The 23,780-nt window shown below is 39.4% G+C and overlaps 8 protein-coding genes across 8 annotated transcripts; 2 read left to right on the top strand and 6 right to left on the bottom strand.

The window, feature by feature from the left end:
• Positions 1–188: 188 nt before the first annotated feature.
• On the bottom strand, positions 189–4,083 carry BATDEDRAFT_24798 (uncharacterized protein; the record flags this gene model as incomplete). The annotated part of the gene is made up of 3 exons (XM_006678864.1): positions 189–964; positions 2,471–2,661; positions 2,801–4,083. The coding sequence occupies 3 exons, from the start codon at positions 4,081–4,083 to the stop codon at positions 189–191; spliced, it is 2,250 nt and encodes a 749-aa protein (XP_006678927.1).
• A 4,223-nt stretch (positions 4,084–8,306) lies between these two features.
• BATDEDRAFT_7658 (uncharacterized protein) lies at positions 8,307–8,519 on the bottom strand (the record flags this gene model as incomplete). Its single annotated transcript, XM_006678776.1, has 1 exon — positions 8,307–8,519. A coding segment is annotated over one exon (213 nt), but the record flags the coding sequence as incomplete, so codon positions are not given.
• Positions 8,520–8,998: 479 nt separating this feature from the next.
• Positions 8,999–10,607, top strand: BATDEDRAFT_35054 (uncharacterized protein). The gene is made up of 5 exons (XM_006679027.1): positions 8,999–9,486; positions 9,591–9,707; positions 9,772–9,930; positions 10,006–10,090; positions 10,157–10,607. The coding sequence occupies exons 1-5, from the start codon at positions 9,009–9,011 to the stop codon at positions 10,500–10,502; spliced, it is 1,185 nt and encodes a 394-aa protein (XP_006679090.1). The 5' UTR covers positions 8,999–9,008; the 3' UTR covers positions 10,503–10,607.
• BATDEDRAFT_24795 (uncharacterized protein) lies at positions 10,563–13,328 on the bottom strand (the record flags this gene model as incomplete). The annotated part of the gene is made up of 8 exons (XM_006678863.1): positions 10,563–10,969; positions 11,060–11,229; positions 11,306–11,387; positions 11,482–11,743; positions 11,811–12,104; positions 12,418–12,924; positions 13,001–13,071; positions 13,151–13,328. The coding sequence occupies 8 exons, from the start codon at positions 13,326–13,328 to the stop codon at positions 10,563–10,565; spliced, it is 1,971 nt and encodes a 656-aa protein (XP_006678926.1).
• Positions 13,329–13,521: 193 nt separating this feature from the next.
• Positions 13,522–17,568, bottom strand: BATDEDRAFT_88866 (uncharacterized protein; the record flags this gene model as incomplete). The annotated part of the gene is made up of 15 exons (XM_006679091.1): positions 13,522–13,844; positions 13,919–14,027; positions 14,198–14,292; positions 14,374–14,428; positions 14,503–14,574; positions 14,822–14,916; positions 15,001–15,184; positions 15,244–15,374; positions 15,460–15,584; positions 15,651–15,703; positions 15,783–15,967; positions 16,018–16,234; positions 16,300–16,469; positions 16,537–16,774; positions 16,837–17,568. The coding sequence occupies 15 exons, from the start codon at positions 17,566–17,568 to the stop codon at positions 13,522–13,524; spliced, it is 2,784 nt and encodes a 927-aa protein (XP_006679154.1).
• A 252-nt stretch (positions 17,569–17,820) lies between these two features.
• BATDEDRAFT_35053 (uncharacterized protein) lies at positions 17,821–21,143 on the bottom strand. Its single transcript, XM_006679026.1, has 10 exons — positions 21,096–21,143; positions 20,777–20,843; positions 20,134–20,186; positions 19,976–20,054; positions 19,754–19,892; positions 19,467–19,683; positions 19,278–19,391; positions 18,758–19,192; positions 18,640–18,684; positions 17,821–18,550 (listed from the first exon to the last, which is right to left on the bottom strand). The coding sequence occupies exons 1-10, from the start codon at positions 21,116–21,118 to the stop codon at positions 17,944–17,946; spliced, it is 1,779 nt and encodes a 592-aa protein (XP_006679089.1). The 5' UTR covers positions 21,119–21,143; the 3' UTR covers positions 17,821–17,943.
• Positions 21,144–21,238: 95 nt separating this feature from the next.
• On the bottom strand, positions 21,239–22,591 carry BATDEDRAFT_35052 (glucose-6-phosphate 1-epimerase; the record flags this gene model as incomplete). Its single annotated transcript, XM_006679025.1, has 7 exons — positions 21,239–21,448; positions 21,504–21,562; positions 21,665–21,844; positions 22,039–22,089; positions 22,174–22,304; positions 22,362–22,406; positions 22,467–22,591. 7 exons carry the CDS (start codon positions 22,589–22,591, stop codon positions 21,335–21,337), a joined length of 705 nt encoding a protein of 234 aa, XP_006679088.1. The 3' UTR covers positions 21,239–21,334.
• Positions 22,592–22,667: 76 nt separating this feature from the next.
• BATDEDRAFT_88850 (uncharacterized protein) lies at positions 22,668–23,771 on the top strand (the record flags this gene model as incomplete). The annotated part of the gene is made up of 2 exons (XM_006679181.1): positions 22,668–23,253; positions 23,329–23,771. 2 exons carry the CDS (start codon positions 22,668–22,670, stop codon positions 23,769–23,771), a joined length of 1,029 nt encoding a protein of 342 aa, XP_006679244.1.
• Positions 23,772–23,780: the final 9 nt, after the last annotated feature.

Genomic DNA, 23,780 nt, shown 5'->3' with positions numbered 1-23,780 from the left:
GCAGTAAGAGTGAGGGGTTGACCGCAAGATAAATACAAAAAATGCTTCATTTACGTGAATACGACTGTAGTACAATTGGAATAAAACCGAAAGACCAACAACAAAGCAAGAGCTAGAGAGTATACTTGAACAAACACGATTGCCATGATACGACATACGTCTCATGTGATCCATTTTGGTAAAAAGCATCAAGACATGGTCGTCAAGCATTCAGGAAAGAATTCAAAAAAAAAGTCTGGGAATCTAGAAGCAGCAAAGGCTTCAAGAATATGATTCGCAGTCTCACAAATCACTACCGGTTTGCTATCAGCAGAAATGGGGCCTTTAAGCATATAAGCATGAAACATTTGATGGAAATCTGGACATAGTTTACCAGCTTGTTTCATGGTAGATACGACAAACCCACTCATTTCCGTATACCAAGTTGCATTGGCATAGATTTGAGCAGAAATCTTTTGAAGCTCAGTATCAAGTCTGGCAATATCATTAGGAATAGTTGTGTCGTCGAGCTTTCGTTGAAGACGAGTTTTGTCTCGTTGTTGATTCTGATATGCTCTTTGAGTGAAATTCAATGCGCGAGTAATTAAACTTGCATGGCATCGAAGCAGTAGACTATGCAATGGATCCCAATCTTCGGATCGCATAAGACCAAACGCTGCTTTAAGCAGCGAGTCTACACACGTTTCCTTGCTTGGACATGCATTCACATAAGAGTTGGTCCCAGAAGCTTCGTCTCTGATAGAAGTAGTCATCATAAAACAAATCACACTTGCAGAATAATGCAAACACTGCATAACGCGAGCCTGTTTGTATCTAGGAGATCCCCTGGACGAATTCTTGATTCGAAGATTGTTGGCATCTCCACTTCGCTTATGATGAATTCCCAACTGACGCCAGTCAGTTTCAGTCAAAGGTTTGACCGGAGATGCTGCTGTAAAAGAGTGTGTACCTCGTGTATTAAAATCTAAAGAAAGAGATGATGTAGAATGAGCACTAGACACGGTATGGGTTGAAATGGGTGTATGTGTATAAGGAGATTGAGTAGCAGGTCGTTGATGAGCCGAGTGGGATTTGGGAAAATCTACCGATCTAGGAGACACTTTGGTTGTTCGATCAGCTTTGATGGCAAGACTATCGCTGCTAGACTTGCTACGAGAGCTGCTTTCATCTTGTTTTGCAGTAGAATTCTTGTGAAAATAACCATCTTCAGAGTGGCTGCCCTTGATGTTCCTCGAGGAATCCACATCTGAATTACTGTGATGGGATGTCGTATGATTTAAAGGATCTTCATGTGCCGAGCGATGCAAAGACATCTCGTTGGAAAGCTCACGGCGATTGGCTTGACTATAGGGACGCGTCTTTGGTATACTCGGAGGACTGATATAACTCGAATCTTTTGCATTGTTCTTATCCCTATCAAGACTAGATTTGCTACCAACTTGCTCACGCTTAGCATCCATGGTTTCATTGACGCCAGTTTCACCTTTAATGCGTTTTACAGAACGCAAGCCATCATTACTGGCGACTTTTTCAGTACCATTGGTTGATATTGGATCTCGATCCTTGCGTTTGTTGTTGGAAGGTTCAATGCACTTGGATGCATGGTTCATGTCTTTTCGAGATCGGTTGTTTTGTTGACCGTTCAACTCGACTTTTCCAGACGAGTTGGATACCTTTGACGGAACAGCTTGTTTCTTTTTGTTCTCTACCTTGGAATTCAAAGATGCTTTAAAAGATTTTTCCGACAAAAATGTATCCATAGTAGGTGACGTACTGCTTCGCATTCGTTTGGGTTTGCGATCAATGTCAGGTTCAGGTTGGTACGATTTTGAATGTTGCATTGCAACACTGGAGTTTGATATAGTTGTTCGGGATTGTGATGGAGATTCCTTTTTTGAAAAACGCTCTATGCCTACTTCCTGATTCGGAGATCGTTTTTTGGTCCGTGACACCAACACGTCTTCATCTGTATCATTACGAGGAGGCGCTTGTCGCTTCCTGTCATCAGCTGCAGAGGTGGGACGACGAGGAGATTGCAAAGACTTTCTCTCTGTCATGCCTTTTGATGCAGATTTTTCAAATTTCATTGGTTTCTTTTTAGGATTTAAAATGCGCTGTTCCGTTGAATTGGATCGACTGTTTGCAGCAAGAGTCTTGCTCGACTTTCCTGCAGAAGCCGAGTTGGATCTTGACAGATCGACAGGTGAGGATTGTAATGAAGATGAATAGGACTGAGCAGTAGGCAATTTACTGAAGAGATCAGTTTGCCTTTCTTGACCTAGTTTGTTGACGGATGAGTACTGACTAGAATTGGATATACGTAGCTTGGGTAGTGCGGATTTTCCCCCATTGAATTGTGAAAAAGCCAATGATTTTGATGTGTGTTGGGGATCTGCAAAACCTTTCTCGGTAGATTTAGATTGAGCAAGTTTTTGTTGAGCCATATGCGCGGCTTTGATGTCGGATATACTGATGGGAATCTTGATCACCACACTGTGCAGTCTCTTGTGTACCTGTTCCCATCCTTTGATTAGTAATACGTTGAATTCTTTTTTTGGATCGTTGTGAGCAGATTGACCCATAGAAGCACTCGACGCATTAGAGCTGCCATGACATTCTAGTTTTTGGTTTTCTGTGTTGATTATAGTTGCTTGTGGTTGACTAGATAGAGTATCCATACATGAAAGACAAAGGTCAAAGATGTCAGATTATATTTACTATTGACGCATGGCATGGTTTGAAACCAGTAGCCAATTGAATCATTTCACAAGGTCGCCAAGCATACACATTCACAACATACCTTTGTTTCGAATCAGCCAAAGTCTTTTGTTTGATTTTTCCAAAAGAATATGCAGGCCGTGCAACAGGCTTATTTTGGGGTTTAAAATTGGTATCAGAAGCTGTTCCAGTAGTCTGGGCAGTAGCCAATCGAGGGGATTCTAGTGGAGTTGACTTGAGAGTAGACACAGCACCATCGACTTGTTTGAATGACATATCTGGTTTGATAGCATCACTTGACATGTACCCATCGTTTATAACAATGACAGGATCCATAGCAGAAACATTCAATGGGGCAGATTTATATCTGATGGATTGTTTAAGATCAGAATCTGAGAGTAAAGCACATTTATCTTTTTCGACACTGTTCAAAGACTCTGTAGCAAGCGCAGTAGTGAGGCGAGAATCGCGGTCAGAATTAAGTTTTCCAGTGGATATATACAAAGAATCAGAGAATGTTCTATCAGAGATGGAATCACGCATGGCAGCACTGCAATCATCGCCACCACGCAAAGGTGGATTGGTGGAGCTACGCGCCACAGTTGATAGTTGAGCAGATGATTCATGCTTTCCAAGTGGGACGGAAGCAGATTTGGACAATGACGAAGAGCCTGTATCAGAAGCACGAAGTTTGTAGTGAGTTTCTAAAGCAGGATGAGCAGATTGCAGTGATTTGGAAGGAAATGCAGATGGATTCCGAGCATGTTTATCGCGAGGTGAACGAGATTCGCTCGTGGTATTTCCGCCATACTCCAATGGTGGGCCAGTAAATGTCATGTATTCCAGTATACTCCAAGGAGCAAAAGCCATTCCAAGTAGTTTGGGTCGCAATGCATTCAGTTTTGCAGCAGTTGATTCTGACATGCGACCTTTTGAGGGGTTGGGATTATCTATAGCTGAAGCCATGGTTGCATAAGTCGAATAAGGGAGAGCATGTCTAGAGCGACTGCCTCGATACTGTTCTTGAAATTTGGTCTGCCATTTGTCATTGAGAGCAGATGGCGGTAGATTGTTTTTTGATAAAATAGTAGATTTGTTATTCACAGATGGAGTTGGATTGACAGAAGGAATGGATTGCTGTCTAGCAGCAGCAGCAGCAGCGGGCAGCCCATCGCTGCCCGATTCACAATTCCCCGCATTTGCATGGCTGGCAATATTTTTAGAACCAGACGAATGTTGCTTGCTACGACCGTTGTTTGGACGTATCCGAGATTTTACAGTATCGCTAGTGCGATGACAATGAGCGTTACTAGCAGTATCGGAGCAGCTAGCGTGTGGGCTGACATCGTCTATAGATCGATGCATTGGTGACTGCTGGATCGTGTGTTGGGCAGTAGCGAATAACGGCGGTAAATGAACAGAGTCAATAACAGATACTCTAGACAAACCAGACGAATTGGCCATGCGTCGGTATCAACAGCACCAGAGTAATCCTCGCTCACTAATCTGCCAAGAGTGCTCTTGACCAAGTAGCACAAAAGCTGCAATCGCTTGTGTATGACATTTATTCCTGTGGACAAGTTTGAAGGGTCTTTTTACCTGTCACTGCCTACCGCGCTTGTCCTTGAGTTAGATTCAATCCAGCACAATAAAAAGGGCGTTCAGTGGGTTCAAATGTTAGGGTTTGGTGCGAACATTGTGGGCTTTTAAGCAATAAGCATCTTTGTTCCAATTATTCCGATAAGAATACAGCCATATTCACGTAAAACACTATCTGTCACTGCCTCGTTTGCTTTGAAATATACATGCTTAAATACTCTTTTGCTGATTGCCATTTCAGTAGGCATGCTCAATTCTCGAGACTTGTCGATTGCACAATGCGTACTCAATGAATCATTTCAGTTCAAATATAGTTTAATTATAGAGGTTGTCTCAACTCAGATATCCAACTCGTCTGTTTTGATGCCGTCAAATCCCTTTTTGCTGTATCCTAATCAGATACATTCGCGCTTCTAGCTCACAACAACACAGGCTGCAGACTTCAGGGATGCACCTGCTATGTTCACCCCAATCAACAGGAGAACCTCACACAAATAGAATTCAAAACAGTGTCGTCCAGTAAACCAACATTGATTATTCAACGAGACTGGCAGTTTATTATACACTCTTGTTTAGTATTTCATTGACGTGAATACGGCAGGATACCCTTCGTATGTTATTCCTAATATTGATATACCTCTAGTCATTCGAATTTTTCGTTGCTGCTTTGTACAGCTGATCAATCGCCTGCTGGAACCGCAATACTTTTTCATGATTCATCACTTGTTTTGGATCGAAATTAAGAACTTGCAAGCCTTCTAAACTCGTCGCTCGCGACAGGGCTACATATGCTTGTCCTGCTTCAAAAATTCGACTCATATCAACCCTGACTCGTGGAAGAGTCTGTCCTTGGCTCTTGTGAATACTCCTATATTCAAAGTCCTGTCAGTTATCAACACGCTTACCTATCATCTTGGAAACTACTCACATGGCATACGATAGTAGCAGTGGAATCTGATACATGCATCCTAAAACCTCTCCATCCGGTCCCTCTAGCTTCCACGCTTCGCTAGACACCATTATGGTTGATTTAAGCTTGTCCTTGGTTTCAAATTTGACCAATGGAAATCCAGTCACAGGGTCAAACGATTCAATTATTCCCGTAGATCCATTCACTAACGACTCTGTCAAATTTTTAATTAGCATCACTTGTGCACCAACTTTAAGATGAACCACTTCTTGCGCCAAAGTCATGTTCAGCAGTCGTTTGATCATGGCTGGGTCTTTTGTATCAAATGATGCTTTAAATATCACTTCCTCTGTGTTCAGAGACGCAAGTTTTTGATCATTGACTCGTTTTACTTCTGCGCGTGTAGAAAATCTAGTATACTACAAGGTTAATAGGTGTGTAATGTAGAATCCACTGGACATTCAAGGCTATCTCATCAATAGACTTTACATCATAGTGCATATCTCTGATTGCTTTTACTTTACTTACATAAATGTGGGCTCTATTCCATCAGTGTACTCTAACGTGCGTGAAAGACTATGCAACATCTCAATCGTCGACTTGGACATAGTGTTGGTTCGGATTTCGTTTAAAATAGATACAAATACTGGATCTTTTTGACGAAACACATGATTGAGCTGCATATATTCAAATGATTAAACAAGGTTGGTTCTGTTTCATCAAAACATGGCTGACAAGATATAATCTTACCATGACGGTATAGGGCACCGAAGCTCCCCAAGTTTCAGCTTCAAATGCGAAAATCGGGTTGGAACTAACTAATTATACCAAAAAACATGTCAATATAAATCCACAAGCCAATCTAAACATGCAAATCTCACCAGGAGGAAGTTGCATAAAGTCTCCAGAAACAATGAGTTGGATACCACCAAAAGGCAAATTATTATTTTTAAATCTGCGTGCTATATACTCTATTTTATCAAAGAGTGGCCCATCAACCATAGAAACTGCATGGTAGAGCAACATTACAGAAACATAAATTAGCATTTTAGCAACTCAAAATAGATCAGTCAGACATGGAATCCAATTACTGCAATATAAGCAGCTTACTTTCATCAATAATAAGAACTTTGACTGCTGTCCATCTTCTGCGAGTGTTTATATTTTTCTTGGCACTCATAAAAAGTGCCTCTTTTGTTCCATTTCCAAGTCCGATACCTGCAAATGAATGTAACGTGCATCCACCAATATTGCATGCAGAAATTCCAGTAGATGCTAGATATTCAAAAAACCAAAATTTCAGTCAGAGTTAGCCCACGCATTATCCAAATCATTTTAAATATGCGTATCTGCACAAAAGCAAGTCTATAGCAATAGGAATCACACCTGTGACAGCAACTTGTTTTAAAGCAGAATACTTTTTGAAAAGATCATTAATGATTGCTTTCATCAAGAAACTTTTTCCTGTTCCAGCATTTCCAGTAAAAAATAAACTCTGACCATGTTTTATAGCCAAATCTTTGACTTTTTGCTGCTCTGGAGTGAGTGAATCAAATTGATCTTGCTTTGAGGTTTCTATAGATGAAGTAGATGTTTGAGCAGTGGCTGCTTTCGTTTTCCGATTGGCTTTTGTTTTCTGCGAATAAGCAACCGACAAATACTTTGACGTCTGGATTCCTGCTCTGTTTGATATGAGCGGGTTAATCTGACGGGGAGCAGTATGAACAGGTGCAGGCATATCCCATGAAGTTGAACGAACTTGTGAGGATTGCTATTCATTTGAGATTGTTAATATTTCATCAATGACATCTATCCAAACATTTTCCAAATGTTCAGCTACACATGCAAATCTAGACGATTATTATACCTGAATAGCCGATGGTGCAAACAGAGGTGCTACGGGTGCATGACGACGAGCAGGACCCAATGCAGTGCTAGTAGCAGCTCTTTTTATACCTCGACCAATACTCGGAAGACTATGTTGCAACTAGAACAATTGAACATTTTAAAAAATTGTTTCCATTCAACTAGACTCGAGTTCAAACTTCATACCATAACTACTGATGAATCTGTAGCGGACAGTTGAGAAGGCTGTTTTGGGAAATTAGATTCCTCAAACGGCTGAACGAATGCCTCTAATCGAGAATAAGATTCGGGAAAGGATGGTTTGTGTGAGCTGCTGGATGCTTTCATAAACTAATTTTGAATTCAAAACTGACAGCTGTATTCATGAAATGAAACATCAAATAAGGGTTTTAAAATATAATCATCATGAAATGATTGGTGTCAATTCTCGCCAGATTTATTGGAAAATATTGTATTTTAAACTCTAATCTTTCTGTGCTTATTCTTGCACGATTGAATGAACGTATGAGATTAGAATACAACATGAGTGATTGACAGTATCAGAACAGTCAAACTCAATATCTGAATCCAGGTTTAAACTCTGAGTTTGTGAGCATCATATGATGGCATTGTGTTTCAAACAATCGAAACTGTTTATTCAAGTCAATTTTCAATAGGAAACCCTAATAGTGTATGACCCAAAGCAAAAGGAGCAGTAATTGTAAGATACAAGTATTCCATTTTACATGAATACAATTGTAAAATTATCTGCATGTAACAGCAAATCTCGTATATGCAATATGCTTGGGATAAATCAATTCAGTTGAAAAAATATTCATTCATAAAAGGGATCTTTTCAAACTTGATTGGAATTACTTTGTTGTACTTATGTCATGGATTGGAGGGTTTGTTTCAAATGAGAAACAACCTAATAGTTTAAATCTGTATTAAATTCTGATATTATAAAACTAGATATTCTATTCAATGCCAGTCTTACCTTTGCAGTATACTCGGGCGATTCAAGTTCTTTTTCGATCATCACCCCAATACGAGTCCAAATCTCATCGTTTTTAGCTAGATTGGATATCCTATCAGCCATGGACACGCTTTGAATAGTATTTGCGTGGTTCTCGGTGCTTATTGGCTCTTCATCGGCTTTTTTGATGGGCACTGTTGATGTAAAGTTTGATTCGTTTGAAGAAATTGCTGTAGTGGGTCCATCAGGTTTTCTAGACAAATGAATAGTAACCTGTTTTTTTACGCCATAGTCGAGCAAGGTTCTAGTATTTGTCAATGCCTTGCCAGATAGAACAAGTCGTTGGGATTCTGCAGGAATAGATGATGCAACAGCTACTTGATGCTTCAATTCATCGATCGAAGTCAGGCACGATAGAGTAAGCTCCAAAGGTGGATTGTTGCTCTTGAGCTCCTTGACAGTCACTTGGATCTGACGAGACCTAGCAATGTCCAATGATTTCTGATTGGAAATCTAATCCATAACATCGACTGGATTACTAGTCTGCCATAAACTACTCAAATCTACTGGATGAAAAATCACACATGATTTGAAAACTAACCGTAATCAGTCTTGGACGACTTGCAGGTGGAGCATGGATGGATGCATGTTGTACTGCTTTTCCTGTTACGCTCCGTTGAGCGAGCTGGCGAATAAGTGATTCTGCGAATTCGTCCTGCTATTGTATCAATTCAAATATTGTATTGATTAAAGAGTATCAATCTGCATATACATTCGCTTCCAATAGTTACTATCCAGCAGTAGCTTACCTGAACCATGTTGTATAAAGACTCGAACGATCTGCTGCAAATCAGATTCTATAAATGATCGAGTACGTTCTCATCACGTGTTTTGATGATGTGCATTTAAAAACTGTTCAATTCAATAAATTAACAAATTCAGAATCGTCAGTCAGCCATCATGGTGATCCACCATTGGTGTACATGCCGTTTTGCTGCATCTATCACTACACATGCAATCCGTTCAATCGCTTCAAAATCTGTCACAAATTTAAACATTGCTCAGTCCAAAGCCATATTGCCTACTCCACCAACACCAGCATCTGAATTTAGAACTGAATTCCAGTATACGAAACCCATATTTTGGTATCCATCCCATCAAACAAAAGCTTTACAGCAACTCAAAAACGGTATTCATCACATTGATCTTGTTGTTGAAGTTCGAGATGCTCGGATTCCATTGACGAGTATCAACCACCAATTCGATCATTTCTTGGCCAACCGAGAGCGAATCGTAGTTTATAATAAGGCTGATTTAGCCAATGCAAATATGCGAAAACCACTCATCGATGCACTCAAACAATATCGAAACGAAGACATTGTATTCACATGTGCAAACACTGGATTGCATGCCAAAAAAGTGCTGCAAAGAGCTATTGGCAAGTCATGATTGACTTTCAATTGTATCATCTCGATAGCTTATTCATGTCGTGTCCACTCGATCTTATTTTAACTCGGTTACTTTTTAATGTAATGGATACAGATAAATGTAGAGAAAATCCCGAGAGGTTTCCTTATATTTCCATGATTGTGGTTGGTATCCCAAATGTTGGAAAATCATCATTGATCAATGCTCTTCGACGTTTGGGTGTCAATAAGGGTAACTCTACATTATTGCTGTAGTTTGATGGTAGATTTAGTCATTCATAATGTTTTGATACCAGGAAAAGTCACAGCTGTGGGCAAAATTGCTGGAGTAACTACTGCCATTCAAACTCGAGTCAAAATATACGAAGATCCTCCGATTTATCTAGTGGACACACCTGGAATATATGATCCTCATGTTGCCTCTCCAATGGAAGGCTTAAAAATATCTCTCACTGGTACGTATCACCTGTATGCGCTATAGTGTTTGCAAGACCCATATTTGATTCATTAACTTGAGCCGTGTTGTATAGGTGGAACAAGAGATCGATTAACGCAGGAAATACATATAGCCGATTATTTATTATTCCGACTTAATACTTCTTCGAATATTAAAAAGTACGATTACTATACTTTAATGCATCCTACTTGATGACACGGTTTAATGTATTACTCCATGTTTAGGTATCCCGCTGTTCTTGGTCTTGAACATCCAACCGATCAGATTGACAGTGTTTTGAAACATATTTGTCGAACCAAGGGATTTTTGCTTAACAAAAGAGGAAGATTATTCAATCTGACAGCCAACACAGGGTCTTTTCCATCAGAGGTTGACGAAACCACGCCAGACGATCCAGAACATCCAAAAATAATACCAGATTCGTTTTTGGACATAGATAGAGCTGCGCGGTATATGCTTGATAAATATAGAGAGGGTTTGTTTGGTCCCATGACATTAGATGATTGCTCTCCTGATGGTCTTTTGAAATCTCTAGCAGGAGTTTCAAACGATGAGGATGATCTCGATTGATTATATGCTATCCAACACCCTCTATTGTTTACAGTCGAGTAATTGGCTGCAAGTATAGCTTTATTTACAGCCCAATTTGCTTAATAAAAATGCATATTCAAAGGCATGTTCATCAATATTATCGCCACTTCCTTGGTTGTGTCCACGATCAGCATATAGTTTAAAATATCCGTTTGACGCAGTTCCGCTATGTTGAGCCAACTCATGCATTCGAACAATGTATTTTAGCGCATGCCATGGTGGAACACGCTGATCGTCACTTCCAGCCGTGGCAAGTACAGCTGTACGTAATTTTCCATCTAGATTATCGTATGGCGAGTATGAGCTCATTAGCTGGTACGCTGCAGAATCTTTTAATGGGTTTCCCCATTCCAACACTTCTCCTGCCGATAGCGAACTGTTTGGATCCAACATTGTCGTCAATGGATCTAAAAATGATACACGAAGTACCAGCGCTTTGAATAAATCTACACAAACCAATTGAATAGCATCAGTATATATGAGTTGGATGATCTGAAAAAATCAAAGATACTTGCCTGGACGACGATTGGCCGTACCAGCAAGAAGCATTCCCCCTGCACTGGTTCCAATACCACCCAACCGCTCAGAACTTGTATATTTTTTGTAAATAAGCATATCTGCTACATCTTCCAAATCAGTGAATGAGCACAGTTTGTTTTCAGCACGACCCTTGTGATACCAACTGTTTCCCAATTCTCCTCCACCACTACAGCCATTGCCAAACAAAACAGAATCAGCAGCCATGAATCGTGGCGTGTTCAGGTGTAAACCAAATATCTTACCGAACATGTGCAAAAACTACCGTGACACCTCTAGATAAAGCAGGCAATAACTCGACTCGAAAACTTGTCTCGATACAATAGCCTATATCAAACATGAATTTCATATGTGTTGATCACTGCACAATAAACCACGATACAGGTGTTATCAGAGCAAAGTAGCATAGTGGTAAACTCACCATACGATCCATACACCAAAATCACACATGGGTTGCTTGGACTATGGCTAATGTTTTTGTTTTTCAAAATAGTTATGGGTATGTTGCAAGTTCCATCTCTTGACGGAATCGTTTGTTTTTCTATTACAAAGTTGTTTGTATCCATGCACGGTCGAATATCTTGCCAGTTTATCAACTTGCCCAACACAAGATTGAGCTCATAGACGGCTTGGATAACAAAGGGTGATGAATAGGAAAATCGAAACGTGTTGGATGTCAGATCCTAGATTATATTCAAAAGACTCAGTATGCAGATAATAATTAAAGCTACCAACGCAAATATTACTCACAATGTTGGGTTCAGGTGAAATCACACCAGATGAATCAGAAAGAAAAACATCATTTGCCAACATGTTGACAAGATCTATGGAGCGAATAAATGGCTGGCCCTGTCGTTTCATAGTCAAAACTGCATGACTCGGAAAAATCTCCACATCGTCAATACTTTCCTCATATCCAGGTGCGGCCACGATTGATGTGTCAGATTCAAGATTGATGGCTTTACCAGTCAAGACTGTTGACAGTGATGTCCTGTATAGTTTCAATTCAGTTGAAGCATAATTGTGTAGCAAAAATAGACTGTCCTAAATAAGTTTACAATGTGTTACTATCTAGCATGGCCAATACCAATCTTTAAAATAAACCATGATTTTGTTTTACTTTGAAAGCATCAGCATAGCATTGCACTTGATGGTCCCGAGAAATCAAAATGCTTGGACAATAGCTATTATCTTGAATAATGTGGATCTCAGATGTGCTGGCCGAGTTTACGTTAATAAAAACATGTTGCTATAAATTCACGCAAAGTACTTGTCAAAATGGCATGCAAATGAAAAGCCAAACTGAAGGATATCAGCGCTTGACAAGCTTCGATTCCAAACTTTGAACTTTACCTACCTTGTCTTTGCTTCTGGCAAGATCTACAAAATACAAGATATCCATTTCTGAGTACACTACAGTTTCTTCATGTGGCGAATCAACATCTATTCGATATACTTTGGACGATCTCAGCACGTCGTCCAAGCGAGTAAAATATATGGTTTTTGAGTTATTCGCCCAAACAAAATTAAAGACGTTTGGGATGGATTGGGAATAGGTAAACATGGCTGGAGCATTCGAGTTTAACGTGCGAATCACCAGACTGCCTTGCTCATCTTGAGGTCGAGTTTGAAGAAAGGCGATCTTGTTGTGATCGTCACTGACCACTGCTTTACTGACTGTTTTCCCTCTCGATCCCCATCCAAGCCATCGACTATCCAATACTATTTCACAAGAACCTGCAGTATTGGTTTTTTGACGACTGACTACCATTGCACCGTTTTCAAAACTGGTTCGATACTCGTAACCATCTACTATATCTGTACAAGGAAAGGCTCTTGTCCGAGGATAGATTCTGCGCATTTCCTTGTAAAAACATAGATGGAAAGCAGAATCAGTTTGGGTCATGCTCAAAAGACGAGGCAATAGGTTGCAATCTTACATCTCGTAGCGTTCTACTAAATCTAGATAGCTTTCCTTGCAGTATGCGAGTTCGAGCAGTCTCTTGCGAGACTCGGGATTGTGTATTCTATACAAAACAGCTGGACTTGTTAGACATTGAAATTGAACACTGAATAGTTGATATCTGAACCTGCCTGTTCATCCCAATCCTCAAGCGAGCTCAACGGATCGATCCGTCTTGGAAGTGCATGAACTACCTTGGAACTTGACAGTCTGGACTGATATGAGAAATAAACTACAGTTTTAAACTTGAACCGGTGCATGCTTGATGGTGTAGCTGCTTGCCATACCAAACGAGTCACTGCCATGTTCAGTAATGTATCACAAACTACTATCAAGATTATACCAACTTGGTTTTAGACTGAAGTAGATCAGGGTTTTATTTCATGCCATAAACCATGCTATCACATACGACTATTTGATCGTGTGTTTATTCCAACGATCAATATTGAACCCTTTATCATATAATTCAATTGCTGTCAGCCAGTTCAACACTTTAGATTATGATGAGCTTTGTTTAGCCTTTGCATTCAAGGACATGGTGTTTCCTGTAGTCAGCAATGCCAAATTCTTTCCAAATTTACGAACTGCTTCATCTACTCGTTTGTCGTACCATTCGCCTGTTTTAAGCGGTACGCTCAGATCCTTGTTCTGAACAAAATAAGCTCGGAGTGCCATTTCACATACACTGTTTGCATTTTTGTTTGCATCCTCAGTAATATACGTTTCGGCAACTCGAAGCATAAAGTGTATATCTAGAAGAAGGGATTGAACACCTCCAAATCCAAACTTTCTTGGACCTTTTTCAGTCTCCCAACCTGCACCTATACACCATTTGAAAAATGGGTTAAACATCTAGCTCAAGAAATGGGATACATCTTTATACAAAGTTACATACTTGTATTGACCATTTTATCAAAAAGCAGTTGGATAACGCGACCTACGAGTAAAACACAATCAAGAGTTGCATCCATGTTCATCAAAAGTTTGTTGAGCCCAACCGAAAGCTAAACAACAATTTGGGTAAGAATCATTGTACAGTGATTTAACATTTAAACAGGGTTTATACTTGATACTTTTAATATCGGCTCTGTAGGTAACGTGGTCTCTAAGATGGCTGCCGTCTGATTGAGGTGTTAGTAACACGAATGAAATGGGTCATGGATGATCATCTTACATTTGAATAGTCGACTTTGGAAAAATTGTAATCATTTTTGATCAAATTGGAACAACTACTTTCTACAAACACCGTTTTGACTTTTTCAAGCGAAGCTATACCGTGAAGTTGAAATTATTCAATCAGCACAACATGTACTGTTGACTTTGCTTGAATACTATTCAAAATAATCTTACCCTTATGACGTATACAATCTTCATCTAGTTCAGGAATCACTCGTTCAAATTGCTCCTAATGCATCAGTTTAGAATCAAAATGAAACTACAGTCGAATAACATGCATTGAGGCGAATGTTTAAGCTATACCTCGAGCTGGATCTTGACTTTTGGCAGCATTTGTTCCACCACAAAAGTAATGTTGGACAAGACCACACAAATCTAGCACAATATGAATCCTGTTAATAATGATCGACTATTTCAGTGGAAACCACAAAACTATAGTTGCAATGCATTAAACTTGCCTGTTTGTTGGAAAAATCTTTTTGTAATGCAGCACTTGTGTATATCACATACACTTCAAACAGTGCAGATAATGATGCCACAATTTTGTTGTAGAGCTAATAGTGTATGACATTGCAATGAGATATGATGAATAGGTTCCATTTTGTAAACCATTTAAACTGACCGTCATGGACATAAGGGCACCCACATCTGATGCAAAGTCGGTCAGAATAGTAAATAGCTGATAAGCACTTTCACTCATTCTTGGAATTTCTGCATCTATAAAGTTGCCAAATCAGTTGTAAGACTACACGGATTTGAAATGTGCATTGATCAAGACTCGATCAGTATCTTCAATCGTACCAAAAACAAGGCCACGTTCTTCAAAAAAGTCTATACGAGGCTCTAAAGACTCATACGTGTCACATTCTATTGCTTGAATAACGAGTTCTTCAAGTGATTTGGAATGATTTTCAATTGCCTTTTCAATGTCACCAAATACGATTTGATCAATTAAAAATCCTAAATCAAGACCCACATCACGTAGCTGAAAACCCAAAAGTTAATTCGAGATATGCATTCTGGGTAAAATCATCACATACATACCTGTTGACATTGATCTAAAGCACTGGAAAGACAATCAGCAATAACAGAGAAGCTTTGGCGAGAATTAAACACTTGACGGCGCAGAATATCTGTAAAGTATACAATTTCTAAAGTAACCCATTTCATAAAACCTAAACATGTATACAACATAGTTTGGTAAGCAGTTTAAATAAAATGAATGTCAAGTATTGTGTTTGGGGATTTGTGCCAGCTTACCTGAAGCCATTGTGGTGTCCCTGAATGATCCGCCATACCAATCGCAAGTGTTTCGAATCAGCCTAAACGTCACTTCTGCAAGATCGCACATGTAGGCTGCAACATCGCCATCAAATTTCAAATGTCTTTGAAAATGTGATTTAATAACAAGTATCAGTTTTTGAATCTATAAAACACATAGTATGTCCTACCGTGTGCGGTGGCGAATGGTCTTTGTACGTGCTGTCAAGAAAATATCTCTAGCCTAAACCATGATTCATACCAGTCAATACAATTTAGATCATTTAATCAAAACATTAAAATGGTTCACTCTATAAACATACTTGATCGCCAAGTCCAAGACGCAATAGTCGATCAATATTTTCTTGAACCTGCGATTTTGTAGACACTGGACTAGCAAGATCAGAAGTGACTAATTTGGCCAATATTTCTATACGATTTTCTACCGATGCTCGCAGCATTTGCACACGTGGAGTTTTGATATCAACTCCCGATAGAATCTTTCTTGCTGTTATCAACACAGCAAGACAATGTCATGCTGGTGAGAGTTTGACCTACTAGTATTGATAAAATTTAAAACCAACTTGCCTTTTTCAAGATTTGCTACGGAATTGTCAAAATCACGATGTGCTACAAGAACATCCAACTCGTCAGGCAGCTCCAACAGCCAACGGTAATCCGTGGCACTGAGATTATCTTTTACTGGAAGTTGATCAGAAATATTCTTGTATTGATCCATGTTGCTGTTTGGAAGTAATGCAGTCATGGTATTTGCCTATCAATGTATTACACTACATTTAAAAGATTGAATCTATGGTTTGTCACCAACACTCCATTTACCTTTGAAATGGCAGCATTTTTGACTTGATCCTTTTCTTTTCTACGCTGTACAAGAATATCATCTGTGATGCGTTTGATTGAAGCAAGAATGGCTCGTTTTTCCTCAAGAGTCTCTGTGCGATAAATACTTGCATCTGGATGTCGAACAATTTTGAATGCATTGGAAACATCTGTGTAAAAAAGTCAGGGTTAGTAAAAGTAGAAATGTGTAGCAATAGGATTGTGTAGTGTATGGACCTGGAGAATCCTTCATGTCAATAAAGCCAATCTCGCTCAATCCCCATGCTATTTCAGCAAACATGCGGGCTTTTCCGGTGATGATGCTTTTTTTCCAACTGACTTGAACTAGCGTATCATTAAATAAATACAAGTGCACCATATCTTTTTGTTTGAATGTGGTTGTACTGACTTCCCAGTAATGTGTTTTGCTACCATCTCTGACAAGATAACGCTGCTTGGATTCGGGCAAAATTTTCTGTATCGTCCAATATATGGGTTAGCGAGTTTAATTTTATTGATGGGTTGGATTAGTTTTACCTGTAGTCCATCGATATTGGTGTAAAGAAGTTTCATTTGTGCTTCACGGCTTTCAATCAACTCTTCCTCGCGAACACGCTGTTTAGCCAACGCTTCTGCCATGGCAGCACGTTTTTGTTCTGGAGAAGCAAGTGAATCGTCAGCCATCTGAACCAACTCGGTATCATTTTCAGGATCCGACACAGGACGTAAATTATCCTGAACATCTTTTAAATCCGTCAACAATTCTCGTAAATAAAGCATATCGCTTTCAAGTTTTGATATTTCTTTAGAAATCACAACAAAATCGTTGTAGTTGCGATACACGTTGCATTGCAAGTCAGTAGCAGCCAAATCTTTTGCATCTGCAAGGGAGTGATAGAGCTGCTGGATCGCCTCTTCGTTGGGGAGATGTTGAAGCATTCCGCGTACATAGAGTTCGACATCGAAATTATCCTCGGAGAATTTTAGTATATCTGACCCTTTGATACCTCCTTGAGATGGATTGGATACGGTATTGGCTGTTGGAATAGGAGTGACTGAAAATGCTGTTTTATCGTTCAAAGGGGTGTTTTTTGAACTGCTCATGCCCGTGAATATACCTCCTAGTTTTCCCTTTTCAGTATTGCCTGAGCTGGGTGGATTCGTGGGTTGAAGTGGAGAACTGCGCGAAGCACTTGAAGGTCGTGCCTCGCCATTACGGTTGACAGTACTATTTGCTCGACTGTGTATTCCCATTCGGTCATTCAGCATTGTGCTTTTTTAAATATTTGTATTGGACTTGTAGGTTCAAGATGAACCATGAAAATCAGACTAGATATAATATTGAATACAAGTGTATCGCATCACGTGTAGTATCCAATCATGCAGGTCGCTTTTGAGATGGTTATTCATCCAATGGACAAATGGTCGACTAATTCATAATGCTATTAAATTAAATTAAATTCTAAGCAATTTGGGCATGGTTCACTTTACACATTGTTATGAATAGATCACGTATATCTACCCATCGAAAATAGACTAGTTTATTTCAGTAGAGTATAGTCGGCAAAGCCGTGAAGATCAGCTAAAAAGCGTAAACTAAACAAGACTAGAATATCGAATGGAGAGAAATCAACAAGAGTACCACTAAAAAAAATTATTTGCCCGCTGATACGATGAAGGTCCTTGTTGTTGCTGCGGAAATGGGGTGCCAAAAGGTGTAGTGGTGTTGGTCCCACCAAAAGAATTAAGCGGTTGTTGAGTTTGGAAATTGTGCCCGCCAAAGCTACTACCAGTATGTTGAGAAGGCAGTTGTTGGATTCCTTGTCCACCCATATTCATTCCAAATGGATTGCTAGATCCGCCCGAAAAACTGCTGCCTGTCATGGAAGGTTGCAGTGGTGCAATGGAGTTGGGAAAACACCCTGGAGCCTGACCAAAGTTTTGGATTCCTGACAAGCCCAATCCTGAGCCATGGTTATTTGCCGTTGGTGCAGGAAACCCACCAGTTGCCTGCAGCTGAGAGAGCGTGGGTTTTGACTTTGAATCTTCCCATTGATAGCGCGAAGTGTTGGTGGTTGAAAATGGATTCTTATTTACTGGCTGAGATACACCGGACGATGCAAGACTTGAGGCATCTAAATCAAACAGTGGCTTTTGTAAAGATCCTGCATTTGATGATAATGGTTGGGACGATGTGGTTCCAAATGGATTGAATCCAGAAAATTCAGATGCTTGATTGTTTGCCGCAGGTCTGTATTGAGATCTCATTGTTATTTAAAATGTCACAAGTTTAAATGTACATGACAAAAATATGTTATCAATTCAATAGTCATGTCTTACGTGAGATTTCTCGATGACACGCTCGCAAATGGATCTATGGACGAGCTGCAGCATTATATTAGAATGGATACAAACATTAACCATGTCTCGTTCAGGTTTACAAATCATTACAACATACTTGGGATTTCGAGAAAGATCAGGCGTGGCAGTTGTACCAAATGGATTGGCTGGCGCATTTCCCTGAGACTGCTGCATTGAAAATGGATTGTTTTGAGGAACAGCGGCATGAGATTGCTGGTTCAAGCTAGCAAAGAAATCAAACTGTGCTTGTTGCTGCTGTTGAGCAAGTTGTTGCTGTTGGGCAAGCTGCTGCTGCTGCTGTTGCTGTAAAAGCTGTTGTTGTTGCTGTTGCTGTAAAAGCTGTTGTTGTTGTTGCTGCTGCATATATTGTTGCTGCTGTTGTTGTAACAATTGCTGCTGCTGAATAGCAAATGGATCCACTCCACCAAACCCGGCAAATGGATCAAACGCTGTTTGCTGGGGTTGTTGCTGAGCCACTGGCTGCTCCAAACTGCCAAAAAAGTCGATGATATCTGTACCTTTGGTAGTGTTTCTAAGAATTAAATTACGTGACAATACATGATTAGTAAAGACTAGGTGGTTAGTCGTGACTTGAATGTACAAGAAACAGTGCCTACCCAGAAAAGAGACTATCTCCTGTCATTTGTGGCTCTAGACGGTTTCGCGCATCCATTCTACGCTGAATGGCCTCCTTTTCACTCAGCTCAATAGCACGTTGAATATCGCTTTCTCTGAAATCCAATAGTTAGTCATAAAAAGTATAGTGACAGTTTACATGATCATTTGCAGGTATACTCGTGACTTACTCTTGTTCACGTTCTTTTCTTCTTCGACTATCTTCTGTCGCTTGCTGTTTGCTTTCCTCCAATGCGCGACGAAGATCAGCATCTTCCGAGTTGGTAGCTCCTTCGCTTTCGGCACTGTAGTTGAAACGATTGCGTACTCTTCCACGAGTACCTCGTGCTTCCTGTAACAGTGATTCGTCAACAAGAAGTGCAGTGATGTCTTTGCTCTTTTGTCGAACTGAGTATTTCAAAGAGTCAGTCATACCAAACTGGTCAATTCAAATCACAACAAACGATTGTTTTTTTACCATTGGCACCCTGATCACGACCCTCATCGTCAATATATTGAAATTCTTTGAGAGTCTTGATGACATGTAGGTTTTGTTTGGCATGCACAACTACAGCTTCAGAACCATTTTTAATCAAGTAGTCTAGCACAGTGAGTGCCTAGATGCAGAGTCAGGATTATTCAAGACTGTTGGTTAGAATAAAGTTAAAATGGGTCAAAGATTAAAGGATGAGTGATGTACCTTGTATACATGTCTCCAGTTTTTTCCTGAATCGTTCATTCGTTTGTCAATAATCTCGATAATCTCCATAAAATCACGCCTAGCAGTAAGATTGACAAGATTAGAATGTATACAATATACTGATTTCAAACTATGATGGTTAGTACAAGTTTACTTACTGGTTATCTGTGCAATTTGAAATTTCAGCCATGAGTGATCCAGAGGGACCCCACTATGATGAATACAATATTGATGGTGTTAGTTTACAAATGATTGAATGGTAGACACCATGACAAGTTACAGTCATGTTTACGTAAAAGACTAAATTGGAATGTCAAGATGCATAATAAACAACCAGTTTTGTGAAGGGTAGTCAATCTAGTGGAGAATGTTAATTTTTGAATTCTATAAAGTTGACTGGTCTGCTTATTCTGTACAAGTAAAGCAATGTTTACATTCTTGAGACTTGAGAGTCTAAACATTAAATGATTGACATGAAAGCAGCAGTTGAATTTCCAATGTGGGATTTAGGATACAACAGAAATGAGTTTGATACCATCAAAACAAACTCAATAAATCTGGGGTTGAATTTGGAGATTGTATAATAAATGGTTTAGCAAAAGTGGAGATTCAGTTTGAAATTATAATTTAAAAGGATTGAGAATGCTTAAAAGTCAATTTCAAATAGGAAAGCATTATGAATATTTAAACATGGTCTATTTTAGAGTCATGACAGCAAGATACAAAAGTTGTATTTAGATGATTATGGCAGTAGAGCAAGAGGACCAATATGTGTTGTAGTTGAATACAATCAAGACTAACCGGGTCATTGCAAGTGGCCTGACGGGTTTTTATCTGCAAGTCCGAGTAGCCTTTTGTGACGTTTTTGCTAAGGATAGAATACAACAGTAGAGTCGTGAGTACATGATAATCAACAGATGAAGAGAGTGAAAAGTGTAGTATAAACAGAGGAAATCCAAGACTAAGAGACTCAAGTTATAATGACTAGTGTCAGTAGTTTTGACCCGTTCATAAGACCACTCAAGATGCTCAAACTGGGTTAGAACAAGAAGGTTGTGGATGTCATGTGGATGCCATGTGAATGCCAGTAGCCAGTGTTTATAGAATAGTAGATGCTTACACATTGCGCAGGACACTCTTCATGATAAACTTTGACGGTTTGTTCGAGTAATCTTGCTGAAAAGTCTGACTTTAGGTCAAGTCAATTTGAGGTTTTTGATTGAATTCCATCGACTTAAAGTTTATTATGAATTCAATAGAATTAACAAGTTACAGTTGTAACTTGATGTTTGCTTCATTTTGAATATAGTTTCAAGAGTGACTTGAGTCTGTAACAACGAAATCAATTCAATTGTCTCGTCAAAGCGAGTGAACAGGAGTTGCGAGTAAGACTTGAGTTCCATTCCATTCTTTACCTGCTGCAACTTCCATCAACGTAACATTTCCTACTTCAACACACACCATTTGTTGAAACTAAAAGTAAAGTTTTAGTAATTCAATTGTTTAATAATTCAAGTGTTGATCTTACCTCCGAGTCATCAAAGTCAGACATGGCTTTGGCCTTTTCAACCCATGGATTCCATACAACTGTAATGATTAAAATGAATTAATATGTCATGTGTTGAATAAGTAACAATCAGATCTACTTGCCAACATCCTTGAATTCAGATTTGTGAAGGGTTAATGAACCACCACCAACACCAGTTCCTTGGATTGAAATGTAATCGTTCTTGACATTCTCGTATACACGATCCACTTCACCTTGGATGGTAATGATGGAACGAGGTTCCATTTCAGTGCGAGCACTGTTGGCTACTTTATCCACATAAGGAAACCCAGTCAGTCCAACAATACCAACGGAAGCAATGTCTTGGACACGTAGATATGTATGCAGTAACGATTCAAACTTGAATGCAGTATTGCCCGTGTTGCGGACACTGAGCGAGGTTTTCAATGCACTTCCAAAAAGCAGAGACGGTGTAAATCAGATGAAAGTCTTGAATTCAACAAGTGTTTAGTGTACAGGGTCAAGATTTATACAGTTGAATGATATAGTGTTTTACCATGAGGCCAAAGAGCACGTTGGGCTTCAGGGATCATGAATGGAGTGAGTCCTAAACCATTACAGACCATTCATGACATTAGCAATCTGTATTAATCTTTCAGATGGATTGATACACTCAGTGTTGGAAGCTTACCAAAACGAACAGTAGTTTCGGCAGCATTCTCTACTTCCAAACCCAAATACTTCCATTTCGAGACTCGAGCAAAACCGTGCTGAGGAAGTACCTTGTCTTGACCCGACCCAAACTGAGGAAAGACTAGTGGACTTTATTCAAGTATTAATCAACTATACATCAAAACAAGAGTATTCAAGTTGATTTACATTCCACCTCGGATGGGTTTAGATCCATCCAGTACGGCCTTTGAGCTATATTATAGTTGGACTGTTAGTGATGAATGTCATGACATGGATAGTAATCATGCATACCTTAGAAACAGATTCTCAACTCCATAGTATTTCCAAGAAGTAACTGTAGCACCCCAGAGGTAGATAGTGATGGTGGATCCAGCGTGAGTAACAGTAACAAAGTCGGGATTAACATCAACAGTCATGATTGATAATAGATAAGAAATGATGGATTGTGTTGATGACAGTTTGTTAGATTTGATAGTGTCTATGAGTCAATCAATGGAATCTTCAGTTGACAGTCCCACTCCATCACCTATTGTACTAGTAACTGATGAACCAAAGACTGTCTATTCTACTAGTCTTATGAATCCCATTATGAACCCCACTATGAATCCCATTATGAATCCCATTATGAATCACACCGTGGATTCTATCATCAACCCCATTATGAACACCACCATCAACTCTATTATCAACCCCATTATGAATCCCATTATCAACCCCACCATCAATGATGAAACCTTTATACAAAAGACTTGTAATCCAATGCTGCGTTATATTCCTCGTCCTTCTCCTTCCTTTATCACTCCTTGTCAACCATTACTGGCTAGTCCGATCTCTCTGGACACTCTTCCCAGTTCGTCTCTACTCGATCATGTCTCTCTCCCTGTTTCAACCCCTTCTTTAGATCTAGTTTCTACTGCTTTAAAACGTAACTTGGACTGTCTTTTAGAACAAACTATTCAGTCCTTGCACGACTCTTTCAACGATCTTTCTGCTATGAGAGAGACAGTTCGACTCGAACAATCTTCTCTCACTGCTGTGTTACAAACAGACTCTCTGCGTGGTGCTATCACTGATGCTGGTATTCACTTGTTGTTGTTTAATTTTAATTCATTCCACGTGCTCATCAACTGTTTTTACTTGATCATCTTAATAGTTCAACAATATTACGGTCCAGTCATACAATCTCATTTAAATCAATTCAAACTCGATATTTCAAACGAAATCAGATTAGTCAATGAACGTTCTAGTCTTATTGCTGAACAAAGCAATTGCATGTTGCGTCTATTAAACGATCTTGTGGCTAAAGATGCTCATGTTCCCATCATCAATCCTTCAAATACAATTGTATCTCCAAATTCCCCTTCCATTCAAACATCTACTTTTACCAATATTGATCCTGATGTGACTCCAACATCAACTATTACAAAACGCAGACGTGCAATCCAAGTCGTCCATCAAGTTTCTCCTGTTCCAAATCTAAACATTGTTAATAGTCCTGCAGAAACTGATATCTGGAATACTGACCTTCATTCCATGCAAACATCAGAACCAATTCGTCACTCCAAAAAAAGACCAAAAAAGAAAGCTTATCGTTGAACTCATTCA

The sequence above is a fragment of the Batrachochytrium dendrobatidis genome (assembly GCF_000203795.2).
Source record: "Batrachochytrium dendrobatidis JAM81 unplaced genomic scaffold BATDEscaffold_6, whole genome shotgun sequence".
In the NCBI taxonomy this organism is placed as follows: domain Eukaryota; kingdom Fungi; phylum Chytridiomycota; class Chytridiomycetes; order Rhizophydiales; genus Batrachochytrium; species Batrachochytrium dendrobatidis.
Note: the sequence above shows the minus strand (reverse complement) of the source record. Positions and strands in the feature narration are given on the sequence as shown.